At 45.5% G+C, this 13,360-nt stretch overlaps 3 protein-coding genes across 3 annotated transcripts; 1 reads left to right on the top strand and 2 right to left on the bottom strand.

Moving 5' to 3' along the window:
- Positions 1-2,623: 2,623 nt before the first annotated feature.
- CDV56_101703 (uncharacterized protein) lies at positions 2,624-3,349 on the bottom strand (the record flags this gene model as incomplete). The annotated part of the gene is made up of 1 exon (XM_026755322.1): positions 2,624-3,349. One exon carries the CDS (start codon positions 3,347-3,349, stop codon positions 2,624-2,626), a length of 726 nt encoding a protein of 241 aa, XP_026610231.1.
- Positions 3,350-4,560: 1,211 nt separating this feature from the next.
- Positions 4,561-6,207, top strand: CDV56_101295 (uncharacterized protein; the record flags this gene model as incomplete). The annotated part of the gene is made up of 4 exons (XM_026754914.1): positions 4,561-4,656; positions 4,727-4,901; positions 4,972-6,025; positions 6,153-6,207. The coding sequence occupies 4 exons, from the start codon at positions 4,561-4,563 to the stop codon at positions 6,205-6,207; spliced, it is 1,380 nt and encodes a 459-aa protein (XP_026610230.1).
- A 1,286-nt stretch (positions 6,208-7,493) lies between these two features.
- Positions 7,494-7,944, bottom strand: CDV56_101028 (uncharacterized protein; the record flags this gene model as incomplete). Its single annotated transcript, XM_026754647.1, has 2 exons — positions 7,494-7,711; positions 7,764-7,944. The coding sequence occupies 2 exons, from the start codon at positions 7,942-7,944 to the stop codon at positions 7,494-7,496; spliced, it is 399 nt and encodes a 132-aa protein (XP_026610229.1).
- Between the last annotated feature and the right edge of the window lie 5,416 nt (positions 7,945-13,360).

The raw sequence follows: 13,360 nt of genomic DNA, 5'->3' as shown, positions 1-13,360 counted from the left end.
AGACCTTAGGACCGCACCACTGCAATCTGGTTAAGACCAGCAGTCCTATAAACAGGACAAACATAGGAATCCCTGTGACATGCATATTTTGTGCAAAATCTATATGTATTTTTAAGTATTTTGCTTATAGATTAGTTTTAATATTAGATGGATATACTTAGATGGAATGCAATATAAGCAAAGTTTAGATTATAATGGTTTTTTCATTAGTAACTCTACTAGATCAATGGCTATTCATACACAAAATCTTCATCCCATCTTAAATACTTTGGAAGCCGCCCTGATGAGCGCCTCTGAGTACTACTCTCTTGTTATAAGCGGCTGTTGTTAGGTAGAGGAATCTCATCAACTTCATCTAATTTAATTAGAGGCCCAGGCTCATCTGAGATAGCTTTAGCCCTTCTCTTCCCAAGCGCACGCTCACTAGAAGGTTGAATAGCTTAAGATGTGGCCCCAGTAGCAGACAGTTCATCCTCATCATCACTGATAGGATCAAATTCATCTTGTTTTTTCTGAGCATCCTTTTCCTCTTTTGCTATTTGCATTTCTTAGGTAGTAAGGTACTCTTCCATCAGGGAAAGCTGCTCAGATTCTATATCAAACTTTGTTGTACACATAAACAACATTAGCTCCTTGATTATTTTTGGTTTTAGTGAGCCCCAGTGGTAGTAGCAGATATCCCAAGCAGAGTTGAATAACTGCTTGACGCCAGAACCACTAGCTGGAGTGGTAAGAACGTCTTGGGCAAGGCTTGCCAGGATAGGATATTCATATTGATGATCCCTCCAGTACACCCAGGGATTCACTAGTTGCGTACCTATAGAGGTTAGTGTAAGAGAAGTAAGAGGTAGAGGATAGAGCTTACCACTTCTAAGATACTGCGAAAGCTCATCATTGGCAGTTGTTTGTGGCCGTAGAGATTTAGCTAATGTCATAAGGATATTAACATCAGAGATGCCTCCTGTTGAAGACTGGGCAGTTAATATAGACTATGTCTCTGAATAGCACTGCTGGTAAGGTTGAATATAAGCCTTGAGGGACTTCTTATATCATGGCTGCCAGTGTGGCCCCCAGTCCTTTGTGGAAAAGAACTTAAGCTTATTCTGTGGCGCCAGGATGGTCCTAATTACATAGAGATCACCATCAATCTCATCAGTCTTGCTATAATACTCTAAAAGCTTGATTTTCACAGCCTTGAGCACTAATAGCATCACCTTCTTCCAGCTAACCTTCTTACGCGCAAGCTGTGCCCTAGACTTCTTAAGATAAGCAAATAGGGTATTATAGATTGCAAACATACTGTGGATGGTAACCTCTGTAGTCTGAGAGAGAGAGGTTGTGAATTTAAAGAAAGGCTGGGTGATAGATAGAAGATAGTCAATCTGTCGCCATTCATCCTTATCTAGCTTCAGATCAGGATGACCATACTGGGAGCAGTACTCGTCAAAGGTAGACTATAGCTGCCTGGCCCGCTGTAGCATAAGATATGTTGAATTCCAGCGCGTCTGAACATCTTGTATAGGGATAAGCTTTGGTTCTTTCGTCTGAAGATCCACAAAATTCTCTCAGCGTTGGGGACTTTTGTTGATGAAGATTGCTAGCCGTCAAACCTAAATAATGATTAGTAGTTAGGATAGCAGAAGAGAGAGAGTCATACCTTATTCAGAGTATCCACGATCTCTCTGTTCTCTCGCTGGGCCCTATTCTCTCTCTCAGTCCATTCCATCTCTTCTCTATCATTCTGGGGGATTGCTTCCATCTCACTGGGTAGCTCCTTTAAACTTAGTTAGATAACGTGTGCAATACATGGCATATGAATAATGGGTGTATGGCTCGGAATCTCAAGAGATATGAGGGCCTCTTGAAGACTACCCATTAACGTAGAGTTATTAGACGCATTATTAGTAGTAATAGTTAACACCCAGTTAGTAATCTGATATTTCTTAAGAAGTTCGAATAGAACAGTGCTTAGATAAGACCCAGTATGCAAGCCATGCAGGGGTTTAAAGCCAAGTAAGAGCTCATGGTAATTCCACTCTTAGTCAAGAAAATAGCCCATCACTGCCATAAAGGCCTGGCAAAAAGGTAAGGTCCAGCAGTCTAATGCAATAGAGAGCTTGGCACCCTCCAGAAGCTTCCAAAGCAGAGTATATTGATGTTCTTTGACCAATTCTTGAAGATGCTGGCGGACGACATACATAGAAGGGATTTCGGGGAAGGATGGAGCAAGCTGGGCCATTTTAATAAGGGCGTGAAATTCTGGATGCTTAACAAGCTAGAATGGTAGCCGCGAGGCAGTTATAAAGGTGATTACCCTCTCCATCCAGGCTTGCTGAGTGAAAGATGCTTTTTAAGGAGCCCAGTGTGCCTAGTAAGGAGGTTTAATAAGATGAGTAAAGGTTCAGAGGAAAGATAGAGATATCCATACCCCATTATGTATCAGCTGTTGAATATCCTGTGACTAAGGCGCTAATTTCCAACAGTTAATCCCTTGCAAATAGTGTCTATTCATAGTAGATGTTCTATGGTGGCGGTCAGCAGGATGGACAAGGATATGGTCGCATGTCTTACACATAACCTTAGGAGACCCATCCTGGATAGCAGCTACCTGGTGGAAATGGTCCTACATGTCGAGACGGCGGATCTGTCTTGTGACCTGGCAGATAAGCGTGCGAACCCCTGAGGGTTCGGAATCGTCATAAGTACTGTTGTTGTTTAGTATAGCCTTGTCGATGTTGCGTGAGAGCTCCACACCTCCGCGCAGGTGCTTCACTGCTTGTACGTAATTGCCCGCCAGATGATCAAAGCAGGTGAAGAGATAGCAGACCAAAAGCGTGACGGCTGTTATTTCGGTGCTGTCACCACTTCTCTGGTTCAAAAGAAGGTGAATGGCCCGATTATAGTGAAGCAAGGGAGCCTTATCCGGTAGCCAGTCTTTCGAAGATTGCGATTGATGCACATGGTCGCTAGAATCGCGATACAGGTAGTTTCGGTGGATCAAGGCCAGAGCAATGGCGGCACACCGCACTGATGGCACTGTTTGGGAGAAGAATATGAGAGTCTTACGCCATGATTCGCAGGGGCGATATTCATTCAGATGCTTGATCGAAATATACTCGAAAAAACACATTGCCTCTGCCTGAGCTGACCCAGTCACTGGTAAGATCATAAAGGGTCCGAGATTCTGCAAAATGAGGCCATGGTATTTCGAGTACCACTTTTTGGGATGATACGCACTGATCGTGGTGCAAGGGTGGTAACTGTCGCAGCTCTCTTCTCTGTCGGCCTTCTCGTTGTGATAATGACTTGATTCAATCGCGGTCTTCTCGGTCTTGAAAGCGAGGGGCATTTCACTATAGCCGTCACAGGTGCGACCTGTGGACTGGCATTTCAAGCATGAAGGCCGAGAAAGATCGCATTTTACTCGCCTTATCCTGAGAGGTGCACCGAGGTTGAGTGTCATTTTTTGGGTCTTTGTACACAATTGATCGCTCTGTAGCAATACACGGAGTCAAGACTCACTTGCAAGTCTTACAGCCTAGTCTTGACTTTGGAGCGAATTTGCGAGGCTTTCTTCTCCAAGCTTGGTTGGCCGTCTTGGTTTTCTCCTTAATCTCGTCCATCGCTTTGATGTTAGCTGGCCAAGATTTGCAGTTCGCGCCGTTTTAAGCAGTGGACACTCCCAGGGCCACTACGACCCATAAGCCGCCACTTGCTTGGGGCATTCGCTTCGAAAAGCAAATTATGTAGGGCACCGATCAAATTTCAGGAGGATCGTCTATTCGTCTGTTCGTATGCCGGCCAACGGGCAGGTCATCTCCCACATCCTTTGCGATGGACACTTGAATGAGAAAAGACGGACGGTACAAAAAAAGAAGGTCGGAGATATATTAAATAGCCCAAAGATAAACCAACCGTGATAAATCCTGATAGAGATTAGTGCATATCGTGGTAAATTTTGATTGGCTAGTTCGTACAAGCGGGGCACGAAGAAGGGAGAGTTCTCAATCATGGAGAAAGACCAAATAGCGTACGGAGTAAAAATGAACCAATCATGATACATCCTGATAGAGACTAGTGCATATTCTAATAAATTTTGATTGACTAGTTCGTACAAACGGGGCGCCAAGAAAGTAGACATCTCTTTGTGGATCTCTGGATTATGCCAAAATCTAGTCCACATGTATTCAGAGCCTTAACTTTACTTGAGATTCGGCAGAGAAAGTAAAGCCTTAGACCCTCTAATACACTGACAAGGGTAAGAATTTATGCCCGCACCCTCCGTAGTGAAATCTGGTGGTGGTAAAAAAGATATTAATTGGCTGGTTCGTACAAGCGGAGCACCAAGAGAGTGTGCACAATAGGTATTGTGAGTTGATAGGAAGACTGCGACTACCTAAAGAGCTTAGCAATTGAATCCGGCGAATTTAATTGACAAGTCTCTTAGGAAATTCAACTGGTATAAATAGTTCCCTGATATCGCAATTGTGCCGGCTGCAATGATACTTTCTTGCAAGTAATATAACAGAAAGCTCGGAGAGAAACCTTCTGGGGATAACAATGAAACGACTGGTAAATGCACTCATTCTTTTCACGGGTTTGGGATGCAAAGCCGAAATTTGGCGTGATCCAGGCATGGTCTATGGATTTGACAACGTGAGTCTTGGGCTTTGCCGAACCACATCCTCTAATCTAAGGCTTTCAAGCTTTCTGACTAGCCATCTAGATTGAGCCATCAGCCAACCTCACGTGGACACCATGTTTCGATGACTTTACATGCTCTAGACTTGAAGTTCCTTTGGACTATTCAAACAGAAGTCTTGGCACGACGTCAATCGCCTTCATAAAACTGGCTGGGAAGAATGCCACCGCCGAGTCCCCAAGCATTGTACTCAACCCCGGTAAGATCTCAATCAGATCAATCATACAAAGTTACCTGAAATGCATGTGACTGGACTGACACCTCGTCAGGCGGTCCGGGTGGTTCTGGCGTCGATCTCCTCCTCACATACCGGACTGTCGCAGGGCAAATGTTCGGAGAGCAGTACAACTTCGTCTCCTTTGACCCTCGCGGTGTAAACAACAGCGATTTGAGCCTCGACTGCTTCTCGGGGAAATTAGAAGCAAGACTGGCCTTTAGTCGACTGCACAGTACAGGCATTACCAACATCTCATCAACATCGCTTGAAGAACAGTACTATTCAAGCTCTATCTATGGAGAGTGGTGCAACAATGCTGTCGACAATGAGTCACCTCATGATTATCATGTGACCACACCAGCAGTCGCCCATGATTTGCTCACATTTATAGAAGCTGAGGCCGAGGTGGCCGGTCAGTCACCATCAGACGCCAAATTGTGGTGTTATGGCTTCAGTTACGGCACTGTCATCGGCAGCACTTTCGCTTCCATGTTTCCCGACGGAGTTGGGAGAATGATACTCGATGGTGTTGTGAACGCAGAGCAATATTATAACAATGACTGGAGGGACAACGTTGATCAAATGGACGAGGCCATGGAAAAATTCTCGAGCTTCTGCCATTCCGCAGGTCCTGAAAAGTGTTCCTTCTGGGGACCCACGCCAGCTAACATCACGGCCAGAATGGACTGCATCATCCATCAGCTTCAGAACCATCCGGTCCCGGTAAGCGGAGTCCGAAGTAGAGACCTACCAACACTGGTCACCTATTCAGACCTGAAGGCTCTTTTCCTCAAGACTATCTACGCCCCACTGGAGAAATTCCCAGTCATGGCCGACATCCTACACCAGCTCGAGCGTGGGGACGTGTCTGCTCTTGCAGGCATGTTTGACGGATTAAATTCTATATCTGACGCCCGTCTCGCCATTCAGTGCGCCGATTCGTATCGGAGAAACCGGCTTACTACCATGGAAGAATTCAAGAGTTACGTCGAGTACACGATTTCCAAGAGCAAGTACATCGGTGATATTTACCCCATCTACCAAGAAAATATCTTGTGTAGATCATTCCGACCGCAATTGCCTGATAGCATGGTTGTTCAAGGCAGGTATCCCTCTTTGTCTCCCTCTCTCTCTCTTTCTCTCCCTCCCTCTGTATTCTCTAAAAGTTATCTTCGGAAAAGTAAATAAACATCTCCACTGGGAGCAAAACCTAACCAGTTTCTTTTTATGCAGGCCCAATAAGTGGACTAGACAGGCCTACGTCCTTTCCAATCCTTTTTACGAGTAATACCATCGACCCTATAACGCCCTTGAAATCGTACGTTTCGGCCAAGTTGTCTCGCCATCTGGTGTTTTGCTAATTCACTTGACCTCTTGGCAGGGCGAGCAAGATGTCTTCTCGGTTTGCCGGATCGGTACTCCTATTGCAAGAAGCCGTTGGTGTGAGTTGTTATCAAATCTCAATCACACAACCACCTCAAACAAGAGTCTAGGCTTACTCATGGGATGTTCCCCTTGAATGCAGCATACAGTCATCGACCAGGGGGCGTCAAATTGTTATTTTGGACATGTTCAGGCATACCTTCAAGGCATAGTTCCACCGTCCAACATTACATGCCCGCAGCAGTACATACCTTTCATAGACGGCCCTGTTTAAAAATTATTAATGCCGCGGAGGAGGGGTTCGGTAAGTTCTAGGAAGGAATTGGCTAGTAGCGCCACAGTGCTTAATAGTTTTTAGCAATGTAGACCTGGCAGTTCTATGCATGGCACTGAGTTAGAGGCTGGATGCAAAGCCTGCCATTGTGTTTTAAAAAAGCGTTGATTATTCGGGTCTTCGCTGGGGGGGCATTTATTTTCTATGTAGCTGGGGTATTTTCTATTAAAATCTAACCAACTTCGGACTTAAACTAGAACTACCTGTTTCTAAGTATATTAACTTAATAATTCTAAATCGCCGATATTATTTATTCTCTAGCAGAATTTTCAAGAAAGATATTGAGTGATCACTGAGCCGCCTTTTGGTCACTGATTGATCACTGCGCATTAGTCATTCCTCATATGGCTCTATAATGTTCACGATGCCACCATTTTAAAGGTCCAGGATTCCTGGGAAAGTTCTTTCTTCTTTTGTGCCCATGCCCCTCCAGGAGAATTTGATCGGCATACATCTGTTTCCGTGGCGAGGTCCTCATTCTCTGCGAGTTTTCGATCGATTCTCCATCTTGACGGCTGAGGATCTGTAAACGCGACATAGGACCCAATCCACCTATGCTCATCAAATCAAGTGATTTCTGAGCGAGTGCTCTTGCTCTTCATCACCGTACAGGAAATAGACATGACGCAGTCAAGGTATAATTCTGTCAACACTACGGTAGATACCGATTCATCCATACTATGAGTGCATTTTCTCCACTGATTTACTATTCGCCTCAAGATCCCCTGGAAAGACATCAAGTCGGACATTGATATTTTGAAACTACCTGAGCCACAAATTAAAGACCACGAACGATCAGAAACGGACATAACAAGCCAACTTAGAGCATGGAGCTCAGTGGACGAAAGCAAGGTCTCCTAATTAGAAGCATAGACCTCGCTTCCAAAAGCGCCAATCTTGCCCACCTTATAATAGCTACCCTCGTAGTCATTGTGCTTAGATCCCCAACAGTTATCCCTCTTCCCCAAGGATACATCACATTTCGCATGGTTACCCAGAGGTGCAATCATTGCATTATAGTAAGTGTCGGAGTTAAGGATCCATGCATCACTGTATTGCATGTTGTAGATCGCGACTATTTCCCCGAGTCAGTCCCTATCTTCCCGACAATATATGGATAGACGTACAGACGACGTTCCCGTCCTTTCCATTAGTGAGAGTGACACCGTAGGTATCAGACGTTTCATGGCCCTTGGCGATATCTATCCCAACGTATGCATCGCCGGATATTTTGCTTGTAAAGCGAGGACCTGTGAATTCCCTTCTGTGGTTAGTTTTGCCCTTTTGGGTACCTATGGCTTCCCGCATCGTGACCTCCAGTATATAAGAACCGTCCCCTTGCTGTTCTAACCATCCTCTCTCCCAACTTTTTCTTTTCCCCCGAATCCCCCCAAATATTCTACACCCTTCCGGTCGCTGCCGTCGTTTCATCTGCCCATATGGCTACTACCAACCCCCCTCTATTTTACCCATCGGAAAATGCGGCTGCGCCTCCCCCCCTCTTCTTATCTCCACTTCGCAGCTTCCTTTCCGGCCGTCAGCCTTGACTGGTTGTTGAGCTGGCTAAGCTGATTATGTCCCCCTTTTTTTGCTTCCGGTGGATCCTAAGCCTTTCTGGTAGAGCGTCTCCTAGCTCTCGAGGGCCTGTCCGGGTCCAAAAAGTACATGTGGGCATCCTTGACGTGCTCAACAAATCCACCGTCCGTAGCAACAAAACCGCACGAGCAATGCGTGATACATAATTCACAATCGCCGTCTAAAAATGGCTCCCAGTAAGTCCATGCCAACCCCTGCCAGGTTGCATCTTTTCTCGCTATATCCTTCAGTATTCCTTCTATTCCAACCCACCCTTGTATTGCGAGGTTGGCCTCTCCGTTCTCAAGAGCGACGTTCAAGCAATCCAAGTACAAGTAGTAGCAATTGGCTCTGCTGCTTTCATCTAGTTCCTGCTGAAGACCCCATGCGAGGTAGCGTGAAAACGGCTGAATAGTATAGCGCGTGGCAAAGTCCTTGGTCACCAGAAACCCACCCTTTATAGTCAAGGTTGCATGTAGGCAGCCTGACGGTATTGTCAAGGCGTGATCTGAATCTGTCCGGAGTAAAACACCGCCCTCTAATAGAGGTGCTAGTCAGATCAATTTCGCCAGTTGACCATTTTCACTCGCCATCAGTGACAGATTCTTTTCTGTTGGAGGCCACATGAACCAGATTTTCACACAGTCACCTAATGGGACAGAAAGTCCTTCCATTCCGTAGTCTCTTTCAGGTCAGCTTTTCCCACGGTCATCGTTCAGAGGTTCCTACCGATATGAATTTGGACGACAGAAAACGTCGGTGTCACATTGAAGGACACCTGTTGTTCCAGAAACGGAGTGGCGGTCTCGAAGAATTCTTCGGAAACATGGAAAGGATACCGGGCGATAAGTGGTGCCGGCATGGCACCTATGAATCTAACAAACCCTGCGCCTGTTTGTCTATTATCTTGTTTAGATCCATTAGAGTAAATGACGACGTTGTTTTTAGGGATAGATTGGAGGAGTGTTCAGAAGTTATCTGCAGCTTGCTCTTTTATAAGGCCTTCTAGGGCCCTAACCTGTGCTAAGGCTGCTTCCCTCAGTTCATGCTTAAGCCAGGGTAGGTGGATCAGTGGGTTAACCTGTTCTGAGTAGGGTAATATTAGTACCTGGCGTGCGAATCAGCTGGTTGGATGGCCTTTCTATATAATAGCTTTGGCTCGTTTCTGAAGAGGGTGATCTGGATCTAATTAGGAGAGATGCGTGGACGCTGTAAGGATGATCTGATCCAACTTGATTTCTGGGGGGTAGAAACCAGATTCATGGTGTAAAATAGGTATTGGGGTGGTGTAGAACGCTGGGAGAACTGCTCTTGCTCCTGTTAGAATAACAGTAGATAGATCTTTTAGGTGTTTATTCACTTGATTTGAGATTAGGGGAGAGCCTGGTTGAGCTCCGGGCCGGGTATAGCCAGGCCACCAAGTTTCTGCGCCGAAATAAGCTTTGCGGAGGACGCAGGCTGATATAGCCTATTGTAGGAGGTGAGGTTTCATCCCATGGACTGTATTTCCAAGAGAGCGGAGGGCGGATGCTATTATTACTGCTCTAGATGTCATCTCTTAGACATGCCAGTTGAACCTGAGCTTCTTGTCAAAGAGGATCCCTAGCCATCAGAAATATGGGAGGTCAGTCCCTTCAGAGACTGTGATTAAGCCAGCTGAAACTAAGGGGTTTTTTATTAGATCTTATTCTGCTCAATGTTGGGAGAAGTGGATAAGCTCATATTTATCTAGTGTGAATGTGATTTCTTCAGCATTACCCCATGAGATTGCTTCTTATAAGAATATGCTTAATATCTTGCTATTAATTATAAGGGATGGGGAGATTGCAAGAATAGCGGCATTATCTGCATATCTAAATCTCTTTCTAGAGTTGCCCATATGGAATAAAGGGGCGATATAAAGCATGAATAAAATAGGGGAGATCAGAGATCATTGTAGGAGCCTGCATGATATATCTGTGTTTAGGCCTAGTTCATTATTAAAGCAGATTTGTATAGTTCTTTCTGTGATAAAAGAGGCTATCCAGAGTATTAGGTTGTTTGGCCATCCTTATATCTGAAGCCGGTGGATTAGTCTTCCTGAGAGGACATTATTGAATGCGCCTTTCACATCTAAGGTTAGTAGAGAAGCTGTTTTGCCTTAATTTAAGGCTTACTCTACATCATGTATCAGACATGTGGTTAGGTTGATTACTGATCTAAGAGGGAGGGCTCCAAATTACTGACTTACTAATTTTACTTCCTTCTCTGACGTCTTAAAGCCTCGAGTAGGATCCATATCAGACCATACGCTATCGTGGATACAAATTACTCCGCACTGTTTTGCAGCGAATATGAAAGGGAACATATTCAAAATCATCCATGGCGTCGGTTGAGTGCCTTCCCAGGTTCAACAATCTGCTCGCATTATTCCATCGATGGACTGCTCAACCCAGGGCCAGGTGGAGTCGTCCATTGGTATGGTTCCTCTGTGCAGATTACTCCAGATAACCAGACACTATTAGACGTCATAAGTCTGCCTAACAGGAACGGTAGCCACTGTAAGGCTCATTCATCCTTACAGAGATACCTCATTGCTCACAGCTGCAGATTTAGGAATGGATCATTATCCTTCGGTTCTACAGCCAGGCTGCCTAGCGACCTTCCAGATTCCCCTAGAGGTAGAAACTGGGGGCACCTATGCGGTCTATTGGATGTGGAACACCACATTGGCTAGGGAAGAGGGCTTTCTGGTAGAGTTCACCAAATAGTATAATGTTGACTCTCAACTGACACACCCAGTTATACACTACCTGTCTTGACATCGAGGTCGTTCCAAGCGCATTGCCTGTATTGCCGTCGCCTACAATATCTCCTGCCTGGGAGCCTCCGTACGGCCATGGATCATTCCCAACGGTTCCCGTTTTAACCCCACAATCGACCCTGGGCCCTGCTGTCTCGTTCCCTCATTTAACGACCAAAAGATGTACTGGATCCCCGGAGCCATCAAAAGCCATACCGCAGGCTTCGCCGGCCTCTGCGAGTTATACATCAAGCCTAACAATCCGTACGACCTCTCAGCAGACAAGGTTGACAACTTCCACAGCAGTCGCCATGGCCACAGGACATGCCTCATACAGTGTGCAGCCAGAACATCAGCCTCCTTGCTCATCAAGCGCATTACGGTCAACGCGTATAACAACGATGTCTGCATCCTCTGGTATCAAGATGGTCCGAGTGGAGCCAGGCGAACCAACAGAGGCAACAGAATTCTTCCCCCAGACACTTGATGTCTCTGTTGGTGATATTCTCTGGTTCTACTCTCCGAATGGGTCATTTTCACTTTACAATACAACCCTGGAAGGGTCCTGTTTTTTTGACGAGCGATTTGGAGGAGACGCTAACAAGGATGTTCTCTTCCGGGTTAACTCTACAGAGCCAATGTGGTTCATCGGAATCAAGAATCCCGAGCTATACCGTTGCTGTCCATCAAGTCATTTTGCCCTGAACCCAGGGAGTCAAAAGGCCAATTTCTCCGTTCAATTGAAACTAGCTGTATCAGCGTTTCCGTCAGCTTCACTACTCCACCTAGGCCCCCTGGGCCGACTACTACTGTTTTCACTACCGTGACGGCCGAATAATTACTGCTTGGGCAATGCAAGGTTCCGATAGGTGGTGCTCTGTACTATTCAGCAGGCTAGACTTCGAGCTATTGGTGCAATAACAATCATGGATTTGTTTTCCTTCTATTGTTACCCCGAGGCCGCAGAAACTAGTAGCATGGGACCATGGGTCTCTTGAAAGCATAACGTGTATTTAATTGTATTTCGGAAGTTCTGCCGGTACAGAGTAGGCCCGAGGAGATGGACAAGGCTATGAGCCATGAGGATTGATCCATGGTGTCTTCGGGGTCTCCTTACCAAAGCATGTAAATCTGTATTTTACGTTTCAGCTCCAGTCCCTTTTGGTTCTATTGCTGGTATCGGATATCTTCCTAGGGGATTGAAGTTACAGCTGCTTGGACCATTCTCTATTACCTCGGCTGCGCAGACAGCACAGTAATTTACATTGGTGGACCTGACAGCCTGACAGGGTCCCATTACATAAGGGACTTCTGCGTTCTTTTTGATGTAATACAGGACAATTGGTTACAAGTTTACAAGCACATTAGGTCCATACTACCTCACCATAGTTCGTATCTTACATGGGTGGCTAAAATTACTGCTGACTAATGCCGTCTTGTAACTAACGTAATCAACCACCGAACCGCGGATACCACCGAACCGCGAATTTTCGCCGCTCTCTCAAAATATTTGAATACACAAGTATCAGCGCGTGCTATCCGTATCAATTTATATCAATGTCTCAATCCAAAGAGGCCCGCATGCAAATGGCCATTTCTGCATATAAAAATCAAAAAATTAAATCAAAATCAAAAGCTGCTGAGGTATTTGGGGTACCCGAATCTACCCTTCGTGAGCGGCTTAGTGGTGTCAAACCACGTACGGAAACACGCGCAAACAGCCACAGGATGACAGTTATTGAAGAGAAATCTCTTGTTAAGCATCTCTTAGATGCAGATAAGTGGGGATTCTCAATTCGGCCTGAGTTTTTGCGTGGAATGGCACAGATTCTGCTGCGAGCGCGTACTCATGATCCTACTACAACCCTTGGTGTCAACTGGGCATATAAGTTTGTTAAACGCCATCCAGAGCAGTGTACAAGATATAACCAACGCATATCTTATCAGCGTACAAGGCAGGAGGATCCAAAGATTATCAAACAGTGGTTTGAAACTGTACGCGAAACTATCCAAGAGCATGGTATACATGAAGATGATATCTGGAACTTTGATGAGACTGGCTTCGCAATGGGACTCTGTACTACCTCAAAGGTTATTACTGCAGTGGAGCGCAGTGAGAGACCTCGCACAGTTATCCAGGGGAACCGCGAATGGGTCACAATCATTGAGTGTGTGAGCTCAAAGGGGATTCCTATACCACCAGCAGTTATCTTAAAGGGGAAAGAACATCAGGCTGCTTAGTATCAAGAACCTAATCTCCCCCTGGATTGGAAGCTTACAAATAGCACCAATGGCTGGACAACAGATGAGATAGGTCTTAAGTGGTTAAAGCATATCTTTAACCCTTTTTCTAAACTGCATTCAACT

The sequence above is a fragment of the Aspergillus thermomutatus genome (genome assembly GCF_002237265.1).
Source record: "Aspergillus thermomutatus strain HMR AF 39 chromosome Unknown NODE_340, whole genome shotgun sequence".
Taxonomy (NCBI): Eukaryota; Fungi; Ascomycota; class Eurotiomycetes; order Eurotiales; family Aspergillaceae; genus Aspergillus; species Aspergillus thermomutatus.
Note: the sequence above shows the minus strand (reverse complement) of the source record. Positions and strands in the feature narration are given on the sequence as shown.